General features: G+C 42.1%; 3 protein-coding genes across 4 annotated transcripts; 2 read left to right on the forward strand and 1 right to left on the reverse strand.

Annotated features, from left to right (window-relative positions):
• Positions 1 to 701: 701 nt before the first annotated feature.
• On the forward strand, positions 702 to 4,044 carry LOC112883789 (lipase-like). The gene is made up of 10 exons (XM_025949006.1): positions 702 to 1,064; positions 1,501 to 1,571; positions 1,695 to 1,760; positions 1,861 to 1,908; positions 2,025 to 2,092; positions 2,310 to 2,382; positions 2,465 to 2,626; positions 3,142 to 3,336; positions 3,429 to 3,517; positions 3,602 to 4,044. The coding sequence occupies exons 1-10, from the start codon at positions 782 to 784 to the stop codon at positions 3,783 to 3,785; spliced, it is 1,239 nt and encodes a 412-aa protein (XP_025804791.1). The 5' UTR covers positions 702 to 781; the 3' UTR covers positions 3,786 to 4,044.
• A 920-nt stretch (positions 4,045 to 4,964) lies between these two features.
• On the reverse strand, positions 4,965 to 10,052 carry LOC112883788 (receptor-like cytoplasmic kinase 185). Of its 2 annotated transcripts, none has more exons than XM_025949004.1 (5): positions 9,670 to 10,052; positions 8,341 to 8,549; positions 7,976 to 8,165; positions 7,189 to 7,580; positions 4,965 to 6,151 (listed from the first exon to the last, which is right to left on the reverse strand). In XM_025949004.1, the coding sequence occupies exons 1-5, from the start codon at positions 9,773 to 9,775 to the stop codon at positions 5,609 to 5,611; spliced, it is 1,440 nt and encodes a 479-aa protein (XP_025804789.1). In that variant the 5' UTR covers positions 9,776 to 10,052; the 3' UTR covers positions 4,965 to 5,608. The 2 variants fall into 2 exon arrangements, with proteins under 2 accessions (XP_025804789.1, XP_025804790.1); XM_025949005.1 differs by having other exon boundaries at positions 8,341 to 8,537; positions 9,670 to 10,051.
• Positions 10,053 to 13,972: 3,920 nt separating this feature from the next.
• Positions 13,973 to 17,207, forward strand: LOC112887829 (succinate dehydrogenase subunit 4, mitochondrial-like). The gene is made up of 3 exons (XM_025954098.1): positions 13,973 to 14,183; positions 16,186 to 16,287; positions 16,383 to 17,207. Exons 1-3 carry the CDS (start codon positions 14,028 to 14,030, stop codon positions 16,782 to 16,784), a joined length of 660 nt encoding a protein of 219 aa, XP_025809883.1. The 5' UTR covers positions 13,973 to 14,027; the 3' UTR covers positions 16,785 to 17,207.
• Positions 17,208 to 17,872: the final 665 nt, after the last annotated feature.

Genomic DNA, 17,872 nt, shown 5'->3' on the forward strand with positions numbered 1-17,872 from the left:
AGAAAACTAAAAAGCAAAGTTGTGAGGACGATTGGACGAAGAGAAAAGGACGCCCGAACAAAAAATACGGCACCAACACGAGATAAGAAAGGTATGAACCCTGATCTTCTTTCCGCAACTGTATATTTCTTTCCTGCATGGAAGAGGATTGAAGAATCTATCCATTACTGAATGTTCCGTGCATGCTCCTGGTTATCTCGCAATTATTCATCATTCACTTGTGAAATTTAAAACTGAGTTATGAAAATCAGTTATGAGATGATCCATCATTCAGTTATGAATCCGTATCAGAGGTACGAGGCTATGTTTCAGCCTTTCAGGCAGCAAGGGTAACAGATGTGCTGAAAACAAATGTGCCACTACGATCAAATTCAGAGAACCACATTGAGAAACAGGTAACAGCACGCGGACATGTTTGCTCTGCTTGTGGCTTGTTTGCTCAAGGAATCACTGGTCTCTCTTGTCTAGTGAATGAAAGTGAATCATGACCGCATAAAAAAAATCAGATAGTTCAAAAGGATCATTTTCAACTGGGCCGGGCCCGATTGCTATCCAGCCCAAATCCGAAATACATGTCCAGACCCAATAAGCCTCGGACCCTTTGAAGGACTTTAACACTTAACCCCCACTATTATGCATAAATACCAGAATTATCAGAGACGCGTGGCCTTTACCAGTTACCCCTCCCTTAAGTATCATAATTCAATTCCCCTCCCCGCAAACTTTTCTCCCTCTCCTATTTTCCCGTTTTACTTGCCCTATACTCAAACTCGAATTGTGTATGTATGGCTCCCAAATCCGATTCGGTGCGCACCTAACCCCAATAATCGATCCTTGGCGGGTTGGGCCAGGTCCTTCTCGCACCAATTTCGGTGGTTTTGTTCTCCGGTGGGGCAGATTCCGTCGTTCTTGTGCCGAGTTTGGGCAGGATTTTTGTCTTCCTCCTCCCAATTTTGGGGGCGGTTTCGCCCTGGTTCTTGCGCCGCGGCTCCAGGGCATGGAGCCGCGGAGGTGGCTCGCGGCCGCTGTTTTGATGTGCCTGCTGGTGCATTGCTGCGGGAGAGGTAGGCTGTTGGCCCTTCTATGCTCCTTGCTTGTCTCGCCGCATAAAAGGAAAAGGAAAAATTCCGTCTTGGATTCTTTTTTAGAAGGACAAATTCCGTCTTGGATTAGTTTCAGCTTGACGATTGAGCGCCGTACGGTACAAACGGACTCTGGCTGCCGGTTAATTTTCCTAGGTTTGCTTGGGGAATGTGGCCGTTCAGTGATGTGTTGAGCCTGCAGAATCGTTTAACGCTAGAAGATTAGTAAGTAGTTACATGTTTTGAACATTTCTTCTGTTTGTGGAACGCAAGGTTTAAGTCTTGAAGATGCTCCGTCATACACAATTTGGTGGCATAACCTGCAAGGATTCGTAGTTTAATTAGTCTGTTTCCCTCTTGTGTCTCATGTATGGCACATTTTATCGCATTCTCATTTTGCTTGTGCCTTTTGATTCAGAACTGAAGACAAAACATGCGCCCATATATGACCCAGCCCTTGCCCGGACACTCGCTGAATATACTTCTGCTGTAGGTTCATCTGACCTTGTTGCAGTCATGGCCCGCTTTAGATTATCCTATTGGTGAATACCTCTGATTTCTAGTAAAATATGATGTGGCTCTGGTGGACTTGAACCTGGCGCTTTTGTGCAGGTCTATACTGCTGACCTGACCCAATTGTTTACGTGGACCTGTGAAAGATGTGGTGACTTAACAGAGGTATATCATCATCTGAAAACAGTTTATGATTTCACCAAAGCTTTTCAAATTCACGTTTGGTTTGGTGTGGAAGATTCGTTAAATTTGTTTTGTGACTCAGGGGTTTGAGGTGATAGAGCTGATTGTTGATGTGAAAAATTGCTTGCAGGTAACAACAATATGTGTCTTTTACTTACAGGACTTCTGCCTATCTGCCTGAATCTTTTTTTCTTATTACTTAGTAATAGACTTTTTTATATTGATGATGTATTTATGATGAATCAGGGATATGTTGGATTTGCTAAAGGTATGAATGCAGTTATAGTCGTGTTCAGGGGCACTCAAGAAAACAGGTAATTATTGTACATCTGTTACCACTTTCTCTTACTTTTTAAATGGTGCCCTTGAAATTCTGGTTCTTTGGAAAGCTTTGTTATTTGCTTTCTTCCGGATGTCATAGGTGCTAAAATGTGAGGCATTTCAGATTAAATATGTGAGGTCTGTCAAATAGATATGAAAGTCTGCCCATGCTATTCTTTTGCAATAATTTATGTTCCTCTGATTTCTCAGCATTCAGAACTGGATAGAGGACTTATTTTGGAAACAACTTGATCTCGACTACCCGGTTATGCCTGAAGCAAAGGTGAGCATGGTCTTTGTATTTATGATCAAACTCCATTCACTCAGATTGCAGACAAATATGTTGGTCTTCTATCTTCTTATAGGTTCACAGTGGATTTTATTCTGCTTACCATAACACAACATTGCGTGATGGAGTTGTCAGAGGTATTCAAAAGACCAGGGGAGTGTATGGTAATATTCCTATCATGGTCACTGGACACTCCATGGGAGGAGCTATGGCTTCATTTTGCGCCCTTGATCTTGTTGTGAGTGACAAACTTTATACGCTGGTTTTTGTTTATCTTTGCTTAGAAGTTACTGACCACATTGAATGAAGCATGCTGTTTTGTCACAACTTTTGTGCCTATTAAGGGATGAAACTATTTTTGCTATTCTTCTGGTATTAGTTGTGACTGTTACATTACCTTGCATAGTTTGCATTCTGTCTGGTATGTGATACCGGAAAACGATGGTAGCCACTTAATTTTCCAATCCTACCAGTACCATCCGATATTAAGAACCTTGGCTGAGCATAAATTTTATGCCAAACTTCCTCCTGTTCCAGAGCCTAAGATGAACTTACACACTCTGTGGATCTGATGCAATACCTTTCAGTATGGACATAACTGTTGCCTCAAGCATTCGAAGTGAATTGTGTTAAAGCATTCTTTCCCTTTCCTTCTCAGTGGAAACGTGAAAACCCTCTAAAAACATACTTATGAGCATTCAAAAAATATAAATCATGCATATTTTCTCTAACCGGCATTCTATGTTCTTGTAGGTTAACTTTGGGTTAAAGGATGTTACTCTCATGACATTTGGACAACCTCGGATTGGCAATGCTGTCTTTGCTTCTAATTTCAAAGGGCATTTGCCAAATGCAATCCGAGTGACCAATGCACACGACATTGTGCCTCATTTACCCCCATACTACCGCTACTTCCCACAAAAGACGTACCACCATTTTCCACGGGAGGTATGCTTTTTGTTTGTTTCCCTTTTGAGATATATGTCTCTTCTTGATTTCTGGGCTAATTCTAGCACATATCAACTATATTGTTCTTTCAGGTATGGATCCATAATGTTGGCCTAGGAACTTTCGAATATTCAATAGAGGAAATTTGTGACGATTCTGGAGAAGACCCAACTTGTAGCAGGTCCCTCTTGCATACGCATCAATTTCTGTGGTTTAAACCATCATAAATTGATGCCCCTTCTAACATCATCGTTTCGCTTTCTAGGTCTGTGAGTGGAAACAGCGTGCAGGACCATATACACTATCTTGGCATCAGCATGCATGCCGAGTCATTGGCACATTGCAGAATTGTCACGGGAACCCTGCAGTATAAGATGGATCCTGCTGGCAACATTGTGTTCTCCAAGCAGCCTGGTTTATCAGTCGATGAGCTACACAGTGCGCAATGAATAAACTCAAGATGCATGAATAAATTTCCCTGTATTGCTGATTCCTATTGTTATGAAATCAAAAGGGGATATATAGGATGAATGACTTTGCAAATGGCTGTTTTGTCACGTAAAATATACTGGTAGCAATCTTCATTCTATAGGGTATACTTGTCAGCTGTATGTACATATGCATATATACCAACTTTTCAGCATAGCATCTGCAACTTGTATAGCATTGCAGTAAAAGCGAAAACTTTTTTACAAGGAAATTCGACTATGTTTTCCTTGTCCTTGCAGACAAAATAGTCTGTGATATGGTTTGTTGGTCAGTCGCACGAACTAAATGGGTGTTTAGTTTTGAGTCGATTGTTGATCCATCACCACCTTGCCACACAAGTACATGGGTTTTATAACAGTGAGCTCACTAATTTGTGGATACTTCCTCAAGAAACTGGTTTCGACGAGTTGTTTCCTAGCAAGCTACGTTTCAGTGGTCATCTTCATCTACTACCTCCCTCCCAAAAAAAAAATGCAACTCTCACTTCTTGAGAAGTCAAAAATATCAATGTTAAGTTTGGCTAAATTTATATAAAATAATATTAACGTTTATGTTATAAAATAAGTATCATTAGATTAATCATGTAATATATTTTCATACTATATATATTTGAAGATATAAATATTAGTAATATTTAATAAATTTGGTTAAATTTAAAATCATTTGACTTCTCGGGAAGCGAGAGTTGCATTCTTTTTGGACGGAGGGAGTATCTTAAAATTAAATTCTAAAATTGCCCCGTAGAGTCAACCTGTGGTTAAGAAAAAAAATGATCTTATCCAATCAAAATTTATGTAACGACCCTACGCTGTTCCATGATATCTCAAACCCATTCTAAGTGAGTTTGATTTTGCAAACCAGACACCCTAAGATCTGAGTGAGAGAGATCCCTGAAACAATTTTATAACTTATGACAAACAGGATTGCATAATTTCTCAAAAGGAAATAACAGCTGTGTTTTTACTGAGTGGCTTGATATCTGATGTTTATGCTTCTTTGGAAGATGAATAAATTTGTACTAAAACTTGCAAATCCTCCGGAAAAGGATGATTGGGAATGAATGAGTATATCACCAATCATGATTCGTGTCAAGTTCTGATGCAAAAAATCTAATGATTGCAAGTTTGGTTCATAGGACAGGGGAACAAAACCAGTTTTCAAAACAGCATGCATAAGAGGCAAGGGGCACGACAGTTTGTTGATGCAGACAACATAAAGGATGTGTTCTGACAACAACTCAAAAATGTAACAAGACAACCCCAGGTACAAACCCTTCAGGAAAAGAACATCACATCCCTCAACCCTCGGTACACGGACTTACATAAGCTCTACACTCCCACACTGGTGCGGCCGCTGACACCCATCATGCAACAGCAACATAAGATACCCATTAGTTGAAATCCTTTGCTCCTCTGAGAAGATTTTCCCTATGCCCGTTACATTTTCAGCCGAATGTTGTTCTTTGCCAATGACAACAAAGGCTCATAAGCATGATCACATTCATGAGGAACAGATGCCAGGAATGGGCGTTTTGTCGGTGGTTGTGGTGGTGGTGATATTTGTATGGAGAAGCTGTGAAGCAGTGGCAATAGCCAGGAAAGGGGAAAAAGAAAAGCTCTATTCACATGACCAAGGGACCAAGATGGAACAGATGCAGAGTTCCTAATCGTCCTGTTTGGTGCTGGCAAGGAACTCATCATTTCTTCTGAATGATGAGTGGATTGAACCTTCTGCTTCAGAGTTCAACTCATTCATACTCTCAATGCTGCCCTGAAAGTTTTGGTCAATTTCTGTCTCGCGAATTCTCCCCCCATGTTTTGGCCGTTGCAACAGCTAGCTGCCTTTCTGTTGTCCTCGGAGATTCCCTCTTCCTTCCTGCATGTCCAGGACTCCCCAATTGCAAACCTGCCGTATCCACGTCATCCAAGCCAGACCGACGACCAGAACCACTGCCAGAGTTTGTCCTACTGACCTCAGCCTCGTATTTTGACCCTGTGGTGGCTTCCCTTCTCCTCAAATCCGGAGAATGGTGATTCGGTGAGCGGAGACGGCGTTGGTCATTGCTCCCGCCACCTCGGCTAGCCCTCGGAGTTGATGTATTACTCCGACTATGTTGAACAGGTGCGTTTGGATCGTATGTCTGAGAAGCTAGGTATGAAAGAGCAGTGACCACATCACCTATAAAGGGGCGTGTAGCAGCTTGCTCTTGCAAACACATAGCAGCAACGGCTAAAGCCTGATACAGACCCCTCATGGGGAAGTGGCCCTGAAGTAATGGATCAGCCATTTTAGGAAATTTTCGCCGGTCCTTGAATAGAGGACGAGCCTGCAAAAAATCAACCACAAATCAGGCATCCAAACTTGTAATATCAGAACATATATCCAGAGCAATATTTGTTTAAGACTAAGCAGCCCAAGAATGTGCACAAGCAACTCAACAGTGTAATATAATCCCATTTACACTTTTGCAGGACCAAAAACATTTTTTAGTATGACAGATTCCTATTAATTATATCACATCAACTGAAAGTACTTCTATGGAGGACCAATTGATGCACATGCGGTCTATTCCACTTTGAAAAATAATTTGATTGAACTAAGTAACATAATGATATTATGTTTTATTATTTAGGAGATACTTCAAGAAAAGAAAAAAGAGAAGGCAATGATGTCTCAAATAGCAACAGATAGGAGTCCATCACCATATGCGAGTTAATAAAGATTACAACAAGTACTATAAATACTGATACGATATGACGAGGGAATAAAAGAAAGAACAATCAAATGACAGTACAAAAGGGAAAAAAAACAAGATAGAATTCCCTGTGTGCCACTGAATAATATCGAATTTAATTTGCTACGCAAAAAATCCTGCTCACCAACCTGCCACTAATCGAAATTTTCTCTATGCCACTTCCATCACTTTGGTTACCCAAACTCATTGTTAGCTCCCAGGATGTTGTCAGAATTTTGTGTTAATGACAGGTTGAGGATTTCGATTAATTTCAGTGGCACACAGGGAATTGCCTCAAAAAAAAAGCAAATAATTTGTTTGACTGCAAAAATCTGTGCTGCTTCATAAAACCTTATTGGTTGGGTATTTGTTCTGCTGACTAAACAGGCTGAACTGACATATTCGCTTCTGTTTCTTGGAACTGTCTTATTTTCCAGGTTACGAAAATAGTTTAACCCCATCCTAATTCTTTTGACAAAACATGGCTGCATTTTTTAATCAGATAAACTATTAAGTACTTGTTTTTTACTTTATCTCAAGAAATCTAAAAGTTATGTGATGTTTTCATTGATAATTGAACGCAAACAATTAATTTTTTGAAGAAAGTTATGTAGAGAAAAGAAGTATACCCATGCAACTAGATTTTGCTCTCCATGGGGCTTGGTGTTGTCAATTGCTTTGCGACCAGTAATCAGTTCAAGGAACACAACGCCAAAACTATATACATCAGATTTAACTGTAAGCTGCCCTGTCATTGCATACTCTGGGGCACAGTAGCCATAAGTTCCCATAACACGTGTTGAAACATGAGTCTTGTCACCAACAGGGCCAAGTTTAGCGAGGCCAAAGTCCGATAACTTTGGATGAAACCCTTCACCAAGTAGAATGTTTGAGGACTTGAAATCCCTGTAAATAACAGGAGGACTTGCTTTGTCGTGCAAGTACTCTAAGCCCTTGGCGGCACCAGCAGCAATCTTCATCCGTGTATTCCAGTCCAGAGGTTCCTTATCAGGTGGAATATCTAACATAAAAATAAATTATATAATTAAGTTGCTGGTCAGGGGGGAAATTGTAAACGAGAATAAATCCATGAATATCATTTTGAGAGAAAAAATTAATAGTTACTCTAGAAAATCACAAGTTATCACTAAAGGGAAATGAATATATGTTTGTCATTCTTGTATGGTTGTTTAAAGAAACTCAAATTGCAAATTTCAAAGTATTGAATGTGCAATAACAAATAATCTGGATGCATGCACATTGTCCACAACCACAAAACAAACACACTAATTGATCCTTTATTCCTAGGCCAATTTAGATTTCTCCGAGAAGTTCCACCAATTGATACTACTTAATGAAACTCTTTGAATAGAAGTGTTTCAGTAAAATACATATTAACAATTATAGGAAACTAACCATGCAAATGATCCTCAAGTGATCCCAATGGCATAAACTCGTATACAAGAAGACGTTGGTCCCCGTCAGCACAATATCCAATTAGGTTGACCAGGTTGTCATGGTGCAATAGGCTCAGCATTAGAACCTCAACAAGAAACTCCCTATTTCCTTGAAGGCCATTGCGATCAAGTTGCTTCACTGCAACAACCTGTCAAGGTATAGTTTGGTCAATCAAGAGATACACTGAGAGGTATTCTGACCCATGTGTCAACCATATCAGGACTTAAATTAGCAACGAAACTAAATTGCTGAACCTAAAATACGAGAGGATCAATATAAAAACATGGAATTCAAAGCATCAAAGCATTTTTCAAATCACAAACCTGCCCATTCTCCAACCGTCCTTTATAAACACGGCCAAAACCTCCTTCACCCAATAAGCAATCTTGTCTGAAGTTCTTAGTGGCAGCAGCAAGTTCACGAAAAGTGAAAGTGTGTGCTGCAATATGCTGATTGTTCCCATCCCTCAGGATAACTGCATCCTTCTTAGAGTCCGATCCACCCTGTGGCTTTGATTTATCTAAAGCAGAAGCTAGTCTAGAGTTAGGTCTCATCCATATTAAAGAGCTCAACATAAACCAGATGAATTACAACAAAAACACAAACTTAAAGTAGTAAATGTAACACCAAATTAATTCAGTGCAACACAGGTCGTGCATCAAATATTTAATTACAAGTTGATGCTAGATCTCTTATCTTTATGCCTTACAGTGGAGTTCTCCTTATAAACGGCTAAGACATATAACTGAAATATACGTGTATTCATTATGCAATTAATAAATCATAACAATTCTAATATGCACATCGCTATAACCCATTGACGTACAATTGTATAATTTGAGCCGCCGCCCCCCCCCCCCAACCCACCCACCCATACACGCGCGCGTACCCACCCACAAATAAATGGTACATCTTTTTTTTTAATCTGATCAGAGTGTGAATTTCTAGCCTCTCAAAGCAAACCTTGAGCATCCCATTTACATCATTTTTAATTTATAAACATAGTAATTGATTGAAAAAGAAAAAAAAACTAAAGCTACTGATGAAATACATAACAAGTAAGGAAAACTAAATCAAACTGGAACTACTGATGCTAATTAATATCACATGATCTAGATTCAAGAATGCATGACAAAGTCTGGGGGTAGGTGCAGGCAAATATGTGTTCAATAACCATCATCAAATAATTATTTGTCACTTCTTATCAGCGAAAGACCATATCATTGGCGAAGCTCACCCCCATAAGCTCTTCGCTCTAGGATTACTGAAACAATGGCCATAGTCCTTTTCTAGATAAAGGGATAAAATTATCCCGACCGCTGCATCAACAATGAAGGATGCACAAATCTGTAATGGTCATGGTCCTATCTTGCACACAGTAAACTTCCCCAGCAGAGTAGGCTAACATTAATCACTGCACCATATAGCCATTTGCTAAACGAGAAACACGAGATGAACTTCAGCTCTAGTGGTATCTGAGTCGAATACTCTATGCGGTACAAGGACTGCCCGAACAGCAAGCTTGGCTCATTCGCTAATCCGATCCACCCAAATCCGGTTTTGCGCGCAACAACCGGCCATTTCAGAAGAAATTACAGACCATTTCCCACCACAAATGCACCCAAGATCCAGCCTTTCCCCAGGAACCGTACCTGATCCGACGCGGGTGACGCGGCGATCCGACGAGCCGTCCTTGCGCGCGCCGCCCTTCTTGGCCGCCCCCTCACCAGACGACCCGAAGCACGGCAGGCAGCCCATCCAAGAGCCGCCCTTGAGAAGGGGAAAATAGCCAAGAAACGAGCAGCGGAGGCCGACCCACCAGACGGAACGGGGATTCCTCCCCGATCTGGGGGCGGTGCCCCTCCCAAAATCCGATCTTTGAAAAGATGCGGAAGAATTTGGATGGGATTCAGGAGTGGCGGGTCGGCGAATTGGGGGAAGGGGGCGGCCGGGCGGGGATGCAAGGGAGCTAAGGGGAGCCAAGGACAGAGATGGTGACGAGGGTAAAAGTCAGCTCGGGCACTCGGACAGAGTGACGAGAGAGGGGTTCCAGGATTCAGTCCACGACCAATCTCGCGTCCTGTCTAAAGCAGTATAATTTGATTTTTATTTATATTAAATTATTTGATTACCTTATTTTTTCAGTCTTATTCCATAGTTTTATTTATATTAAATTATTTGATTACCTTATTTTTTCAGTCTTATTCCATAGCTCCATATGTAATATAATCAAATAATTCTATCAAACGACTATTTGTATTATACATGACATATCAGCTAAAGAATAAAGATGCAAAAGAACCAAAGATAGGGAAGATATTCAAGATCACAGTTAAAAGCTAACTTGAAATACAATAAGAAGATAGAGAGGATCAAGGGATTCAATCTAAAACCGAGTAATCTTACATCTTACCGGGGTGCAGTATAATTTGATTTTGTTATATAATGTATTCAATTATCCTTTTTATCTTATATCATAGCTCGATAATTATAATAAAACACTAATCACAATATAGAATCCTAACTACTTTCACGACACATGACTTATCAGCCGAAGAAAACAGATGCAAATAAACCAAGGACATAAAAGACGTCTATGGTCATAATTAAAATTCAGTTTTCGATAGTGTGAGAATAGATAGGATAGTTAGGATTTGAGACATCTTGTCAGGTAGTATACGTGATTTTGTTTTACATTAAGTTATTCGATTGTCTTATTTTTTAGGTTTGTACCATGATTCCAAAAGTATAATAAAAGCATGGACCGTAATAAAATTCTAGAAAGCGATTATTTTTTATGATACATGACATATTAGCCGATGAACAAAGATGCAAAGAACGAAGGACAAAAAAGGTAGCCAAGGTCCTGCTTACAGCCAACTTGGAATAGAGCAAGGAGAGAGCGGATCATCCGCATTCAATCTGTCCAATAACCCACATGTTTTGTCTTATCAAATGTTTGTATTAGTCCCTCCAGCCAATGTTAGATGATGTTTTGGACTACAAATTAGTAGCAATTTATTTGATGGTACTATTTTAGATTGAGGAGAGAGAGCCATCGGCGTTTAGTGTTCCAGTAATCCACATGCCTCATAATGTATCCAAATTGTATGATTTGATTTGATTACATAGTAATTTGTTTGATTTGTCTTGTATGCAAAAAGTATAACAAATGAATATTGTTGTTCTTCCCCAACTTTAAAGGTCAAACTGTATTTTTACCTTTGCCTTTCTTAACTTTATGATTTTGCTCCTTTGTTTTAAAATTGAAGGCACCATTTGCCTATGTAATTAGACCCTCTTTGTTAGGTGGAATTGGAGTAAACATAAAAAAACATTCAAATAAATAGGAAAAGATGATACTGACCTTAACATTATCCAACACATACCCCTTCCCGAGTTGGACACAGCCCGTTCCTTCCTGCTCTCGCACGGCTGGCTCGTGAACACACACCCTACTCTAGATAGTATAATAATTTTATTTGATCCAGCGTTAATTTATTTTCTTGCATTTTTTATGTCACGGTTTTGATAATTTTTTTTGGCAAGCGACGGTTTCTATGCTATGTCGTAGGACACATTAAAGGCCTTTAAACATTTCATGTCATTTCTTTTTACTTTTCATGTTGGTTTTAGTGATGTAAAGTAGAGAGATGAGGTGAAAAATATATTATTTTCTTGTTAAACAACTGGTTTCATAAGCAAATTTTAGGGTTATGGGACAACAAATATGCTATTGTAACATGTAGTGTTGCAATGGAGGAGCTTTTTCCTCCTTCCACACAGACTAAAGTGCCACATGAATTAGTAGAAGATAACATATTTGTATGAATATGTAGAAGATAACATATTTGGTAAGTAACTTCTAATAAGATGTTGATGCTAACATATGTACATCCAAAGTGTAATTAAAATTCATAGAAACATCGTGTAATTGTTTTGTGCTTTGCGAATTCTCTTAGAGTATGCTCCTATCTCTCGTATTGCTTCTTACATTTTATATTACCTTTATGTCCAAAGAATCTTTTATTTAGTGCTGGAAGGAATTAGCATAGAGTTACTCTCATGTTTTTAATATCAAACATGATGTTGTCATTGTGAATGATATGATAGAAACAAAGAGTTTATAGAAGTGGAAAAATTAGCTATGATTTTTATTATGCATATAAAAACAAAGAGATGGTCAAACGAATTTCATCCACTAGATCAAACCGAGTGACCAAAGACTTTCCAACTCTCTCTAATGTATTCCGTTCTCTCCTCAATCTTTGAGCGTACCACTCTTGCTTGCCTAGTCATTACATAATATCTTGGCCGCGCCCTTGCCTAGTTACCTCCAGTATAGTGCACCATCATGTTTCCTTATTCATTTTTGTACCAACTCTAGTGTAACCTTTTACCTTTGCAATTAGTGTTGCCCTACTAGAATATTACCAAATGAATGAAATAATGCATAGGATTATTGACGGGTCCAGGGACCCAGGGTCCCCAGCGGAGCCACTTCTCGCCGACCAATCCGAGGCCGCGCCTGGGACGAGCGCCCTTCCACGTTGGCGGCAGCTTCGTCCAGGCCGTCCTAGCCCATTATCCCGATTGACAAGTCGGTCAGGGTAAGCCTAGCCTATGTCCCCAACCTGGGAGGCGATCGGAGACCGGATCCGTACCATGGCTTCGACTGAGGACTCCAATCGGGCTCCACCTTACGCGTGTCAACATCCCCGACCGGTAAGGTCGGGGAGCCAGAACCTACGCACGGGCCTAGGGGAAGGTGCAAAAGATAAGGATGAGCTCCGAAGTCGACAGGGCCAACCACTCCTATCACAAGACGTACAGTCCCCTCTGTTACCACAGCAGGGAGGGAGGCACTATTCCACATGCCTATCCTCGCGAAGGGATGAGGCGCAACGTCATCGTGACACGGTGGACACGCCTCCATCACGATGAAGTGATAGGACATGGCGCTAGGGACGAGACGTGACTGCAGTACCGTACTTATCGGCCCCCCTTCCCACCCCCCGACCGGCGAAGCATGACGCACATGGATGAGACGAGACGGTCACCCCAAGAGGCAGAACTTGGGTAGTGGCCGTCCGAGGACTCCGACTGACAGAGCTGACGACCCCGACCAACGGGGTTAGGAACACCCTTTGTCTCTACCTACTTTTTTCTACCCTTAGCTCCCTGTAAAGGAGACCCCTCATGAACTATAAAAAGGGAGGGTCGGCTGCCTAGAAGGACGGGACCAAATTATCATAGCAAATAACGCACCACATCTTCCACTCGCAAGCTTGTAACTTCACGAACTCTCACGAGCAACTAGACTCAAACAATACATCTAACTGACCCCGACTGGACGCAGGGCACGATTGCCTGAACCGATATAAATCTTGAGTCATTGTGTGTTAGACCATATCTGATCACGACGCGCAATACACACTTCGAGTAGGTTTAGCTGCCAGTCATTTTCGGAACCGACATATATTTAAACTTTTATAAAGTTCTCATATAGGACTTTAAACAGATAAAATGATGATTTGGGTCCTTAACATTTTAAGCGAAGATTCAGATCCTTAGTTTGAGAACCTGGAAAAAGTTAAAGACCCTTCCGCATTTCATTCTTACAGTATCCTAACAAACCACATACTCTAGATATCTCGAGAAGACGTGAACATGGAGCATAAATCTTTGAAGTACGTTTGAATGGTAAGAAATTTTAAACTGTATAAAGTCTCAAACATTTTTTATTTTAAACGAATGGAAAATTTCTTCCGAATATGTGAAATATAGGGGGGGGGGTAGGAATATATGTTGTTTTTTTTGAGAGGGGGAGAGCATCTTGGGCCTATCCGAACGACAGACCAGCCCAAAGAACGAGGTAAGACCGAGACGGGCCGGGCCGGGCCCATCCATGTGGTCTCGTGTGCACTGCGACGAATGATCCCGTGCCGTGTGCCCCTGCTTCTTCTCCCCCACCCACCGCCGCCTTCTCTCCAACCGAACCTCTCGCGCCATGGCGTCGCGGATCCTGGCCCGATCCAAGGCCCTGCCCCTCGCCGCCGCCCTCACCCGCGCTGCCGCCGATGCCGCGCCGGCCCTCGCCGGCACCCGCGCTCTATCGTCCCTGCCCCGCTACCCGGGCGCCCCGTGTCAGCATGGGCTCGGCAAGGTTCGTTCGCCTCCCCGTTCCCCCTCTTCCCCCGTGCTACATATACGCAGATCGGAGTGGGTGATTGTGATGCGGGGTCGCAGCACCCGCGCCCTCGTCGCGTGCACGCTTGGTCTGATCCGCTGTCGTGTGATTGATGATCTAGATCGTTGGGGTGCCTAATGCAACCCTCGTCTTTCGATTCGCATCTGCCTTGCTTTGGTACTGGGGAGGTGGAGATTTCTCTTGTTCAGTATCGCCGTGGGGGTTTACTTGCATGTTAGGGATAAGGCCTCGTGTCCCTGTGGATTGGCGAGCTACTGGATTTCCGTGGTAAAGATGCAAGCTAGACAATTGTGGACAGCCTTACTTTTAGGTGTGCAAAATCTTTCATATTCAGTATACATTATTGATCCTTGGAATATTGCATTGGCTACAAGTCTTAATGATGAGTTGGTAATTTTAGAAATGGGTATGAGTATGATGCTTATATCTGCCTCTTATATCTGCCTTTTGTTCTTCTTCCGTGGAAGTTAATTGACTTAACATGAGGAAATACTGCTACTGCTTGGTGTTGTCTGCTTTGATGAGCAATGGCGGATCCAGGCCCCGGGCTAGGGGTGCTGCAGCCTGGGTCTGGCCAATAAAACTGCATGTATTCCCATGTGTTATGCTGTACAAATCAGCCTAGTTAGCTTGAAATTAGCCCTGAGTATCTCCAATCAGAACAAGTTATATTGTCCCAGCCTGGGCCCAACTTGAATTCTGGGTCCGCCCCTGTTGATGGGGAACAATATCTCTCAGTTTCGCACAATGGATCATGCTGCCAAAGCTTTTTCTTAGAGTGGATGCAGTGTCATATTTAGCTGGAAAGTCGATCCTAGTTGATGTCTGGTGGTCATAGAGCTATCATCTACTTTGAGTACATCAACTGCAGCAATTAGGTTCAAGTATTAGGGGTGTTCGAACCGGTTTGTGCCAAACCGGCTAGATGGCAGAAATAAACTAACAGTATTTTTTTTTTGCTTTAGTTCATTTGCCCCATCAAGCCAGATTGGCACAAACTGTTTTAAACACCCTTAAGTGACATTCTTCTGTTCTTTAGCTCTTATTCGGATATAATGTGCAAACAACATGGATCTGCACATTAGTCCAACAAAATGCAGTCAGCAGTTGACATTCTTGTACCATGAGGCATGGGCATCAAGCCATCAAGGATTGCAATTTTTTTCTTGAACACGCTAGAGATCTGCAAGTCATTTTCATTAAAGAAGAGGAAAAAAACCCAATTTGCAACACCCAAGCTCACGCGCAAACTCACATGCACACAAACTCAACACTCACACACCCATATATCTTCTGGAACATGAGTGTCACAGCTAATGATAAGAAGGAAGCGGCCCAGATTGCCCCATGCTCACAATGATATATCTCTAAACACACACAGCCATCAGGCCCTCGGCACCAGCATCACACCACAGGATCATTTTTCAGTAACTGATGGTCCAAAGGACTGTAAATTTATAATGAATAGTTCTGATGGATGACAAGGATATGCATAAGTATTCACTATTTAGTCCTCACATTTTGACTGTCACCTGCCAACATGCACTTAACTACCACTGTGATGCCTCTAGGACCTCTGTGGCTCTGCCACATAACACGCAAAGTCTTTTTGCCTCATTAAACTGTCACATTGTTACTCTGTGTAACTTTATTTTCAGATGATGGTAATCTAAATATCCAATACTTGATGCAAGCTAATAGTTAATCTACTTCCCTACATTTTAAATTATTTCTAGTTTGTTGCTTGACCTCTTATTTTCATTATATCTGTACTCTTGTATGTAGAAAAAACAATTGCTATGTTTGTTTTGCTGAGTAATGGAAACTTGTAGCCTTTTTAAAAGTCTGGTTGGAGGTTTGAAAGGTTGTGGTTTGCAGTATATTATACGTCCTTTGTTCAGAAGAATGAAAGCCTATAGTGATCTAATTTTAATTTCTGGCATGTATATGCACACAGGTTCTGGGATTTGAACCAACATCTCGCCTCAGTGAAGCACATTTTTTCCCTCGTTGGTTTTCCTCTGTAGCGTCCAATGGATCCCCCATGCAGAAGTCACAGGTTTGTCACCTCCTAGACTAGTCCTTGATTTGTCTCTTAGTCTGCCATCCTGTGCTAGATGTTCATGAATTTGATGATGTTTGCAAATCTGACAGATCCCAGAGACAAACAAGTCAGGTGCTGAATTGAAACAGTCCAGTGCACAGAAATCAAGCGAGGGAGCCACACCAAAGGTTGTGGCCTTCAGCCCGCTAGATGCAGCTATCGCTAAACCTAGAAGCAGCCCCTTAACAATTGAGAGCTCTAAAGTGAGGCGATCGGAGATAGCAACCCAAGTCACATTTTACATGATCCCAGCTCTGCTTCTCGTCTCCAAGAACAGCATAAGCACCTCTCTCCTGGTCAGCGCGGTGTTCCATCAAGTGTACATGTTCCACAAGGAGATCCTTCTGGACTACGTGCACCATGATATCACAAGAAAGTGGTCTTTGATATACTTCAAGCTGCTTCTGCTGGTGATGGCGAAGGACACCATCATGTACTTCAATTTGTTCTAAGCTTGCTCGTTTAGTTTCTCAATGGACCCGCAATGCACTCATCTGTACACCGAGGGAATAATGATGATGGATGAAGTCTGGAGCTCTTGTTCTACTTTTCTCCTTGAACTTGCTTCTGGAGCGCTGATTCTTGTATCATGCTTTGATGAACTTCCACATCTGTTTTGCTGCTGCAGCTTGCTCTCTTTTTAAGTTTTTTTTTTTGGATCAAAAGGGGTTGATTAGCGACCAATCAGATGATATCCCTGATCAGACAACAAGGCCAGTGTAGTGTGCCTTTGTAATAATGGTATAAATAACATTTGCTAGCCTGTTATTAAGTTGCAATGGTTTATGCCCCATGCATGCTTATCGTCATACTATTAGACGATCATGCTGTTTTATGTTGCTGGGAGAATAATCTGTTTACGCCTCATTTGCTCAGTGAACACGCTGTTTGTGCAAGCTGATGCAAAAAGATTGACAGTTCATGTTGAATGCGTCTGGAATGCTCTCGCACCTGATGATACCACGGTGAACGTGTGTCGATTGTTGTCAACTTTGCTGGGCTTCAGCATCCCCTCTAAGCTGCTGTATCATCTGCCAGGCTAACTTCACTTCACATTCACAGTGAAACTATCGAGAGGGCTGTTTTGCCTTGCATTCTAGAGCCGTGCCGGTCTTGCTGCCTGAATTGAGAACCCTGTGCGCGTGGCATCGCCAAGTAGCCATGGCCAGACGGCCCAGATGAGTGTATCCGGCTATCCGCGGTTCTGTGCGCTACGCATCCTCTGCTGCAGCAGCCTTGTGATTGCCGGCCGGCTGGGCGTTTACATGGGACGCCATCGGCTGCCGTGCGCACATGCTCTGTGACGACCGGCCGCCACCGGCTGCGCGCGTGAACAGACCGGCCTGCCTGAGGTGGGCGCTGGCACTGCCCCAGCCCAGCACAGAGCAGCACAGGCACAGGCAGCAGCTGCGGCAGGAACGGGTGGGTGTGGTGTGGGTACACATATCTAGCTGTCTCTGCATACACTGGCTGTGGCTGACCCCAGTTGCGCGTTCTCCCAGTGCTCTACCTGTGACTCTCTCTGTGAATGGCAGGATCA

The sequence above is a fragment of the Panicum hallii genome, chromosome 3, assembly GCF_002211085.1.
Source record: "Panicum hallii strain FIL2 chromosome 3, PHallii_v3.1, whole genome shotgun sequence".
In the NCBI taxonomy this organism is placed as follows: Eukaryota; Viridiplantae; Streptophyta; class Magnoliopsida; order Poales; family Poaceae; genus Panicum; species Panicum hallii.

Bases quoted from the DNA above. Each gene is read 5' to 3' on its own strand.
- LOC112883789 (XM_025949006.1), top strand. From the start codon at position 782: ATGTATGGCTCCCAAATCCGATTCGGTGCGCACCTAACCCCAATAATC. The intron at 3,337-3,428 runs GTATGCTTTTTG...TTGTTCTTTCAG, and splicing joins ACCACCATTTTCCACGGGAG to GTATGGATCCATAATGTTGG. The intron at 3,518-3,601 runs GTCCCTCTTGCA...TTCGCTTTCTAG, and splicing joins GAAGACCCAACTTGTAGCAG to GTCTGTGAGTGGAAACAGCG.
- LOC112883788 (XM_025949004.1), bottom strand. From the start codon at position 9,775: ATGGGCTGCCTGCCGTGCTTCGGGTCGTCTGGTGAGGGGGCGGCCAAG. The intron at 8,166-8,340 runs GTTTGTGATTTG...ATACCTTGACAG, and splicing joins GACGGTTGGAGAATGGGCAG to GTTGTTGCAGTGAAGCAACT. The intron at 6,152-7,188 runs GTATACTTCTTT...GATTTTTTGCAG, and splicing joins AGCAAAATCTAGTTGCATGG to GCTCGTCCTCTATTCAAGGA.
- LOC112887829 (XM_025954098.1), top strand. From the start codon at position 14,028: ATGGCGTCGCGGATCCTGGCCCGATCCAAGGCCCTGCCCCTCGCCGCC. The intron at 14,184-16,185 runs GTTCGTTCGCCT...ATATGCACACAG, and splicing joins GTCAGCATGGGCTCGGCAAG to GTTCTGGGATTTGAACCAAC. The intron at 16,288-16,382 runs GTTTGTCACCTC...CAAATCTGACAG, and splicing joins CCCCCATGCAGAAGTCACAG to ATCCCAGAGACAAACAAGTC.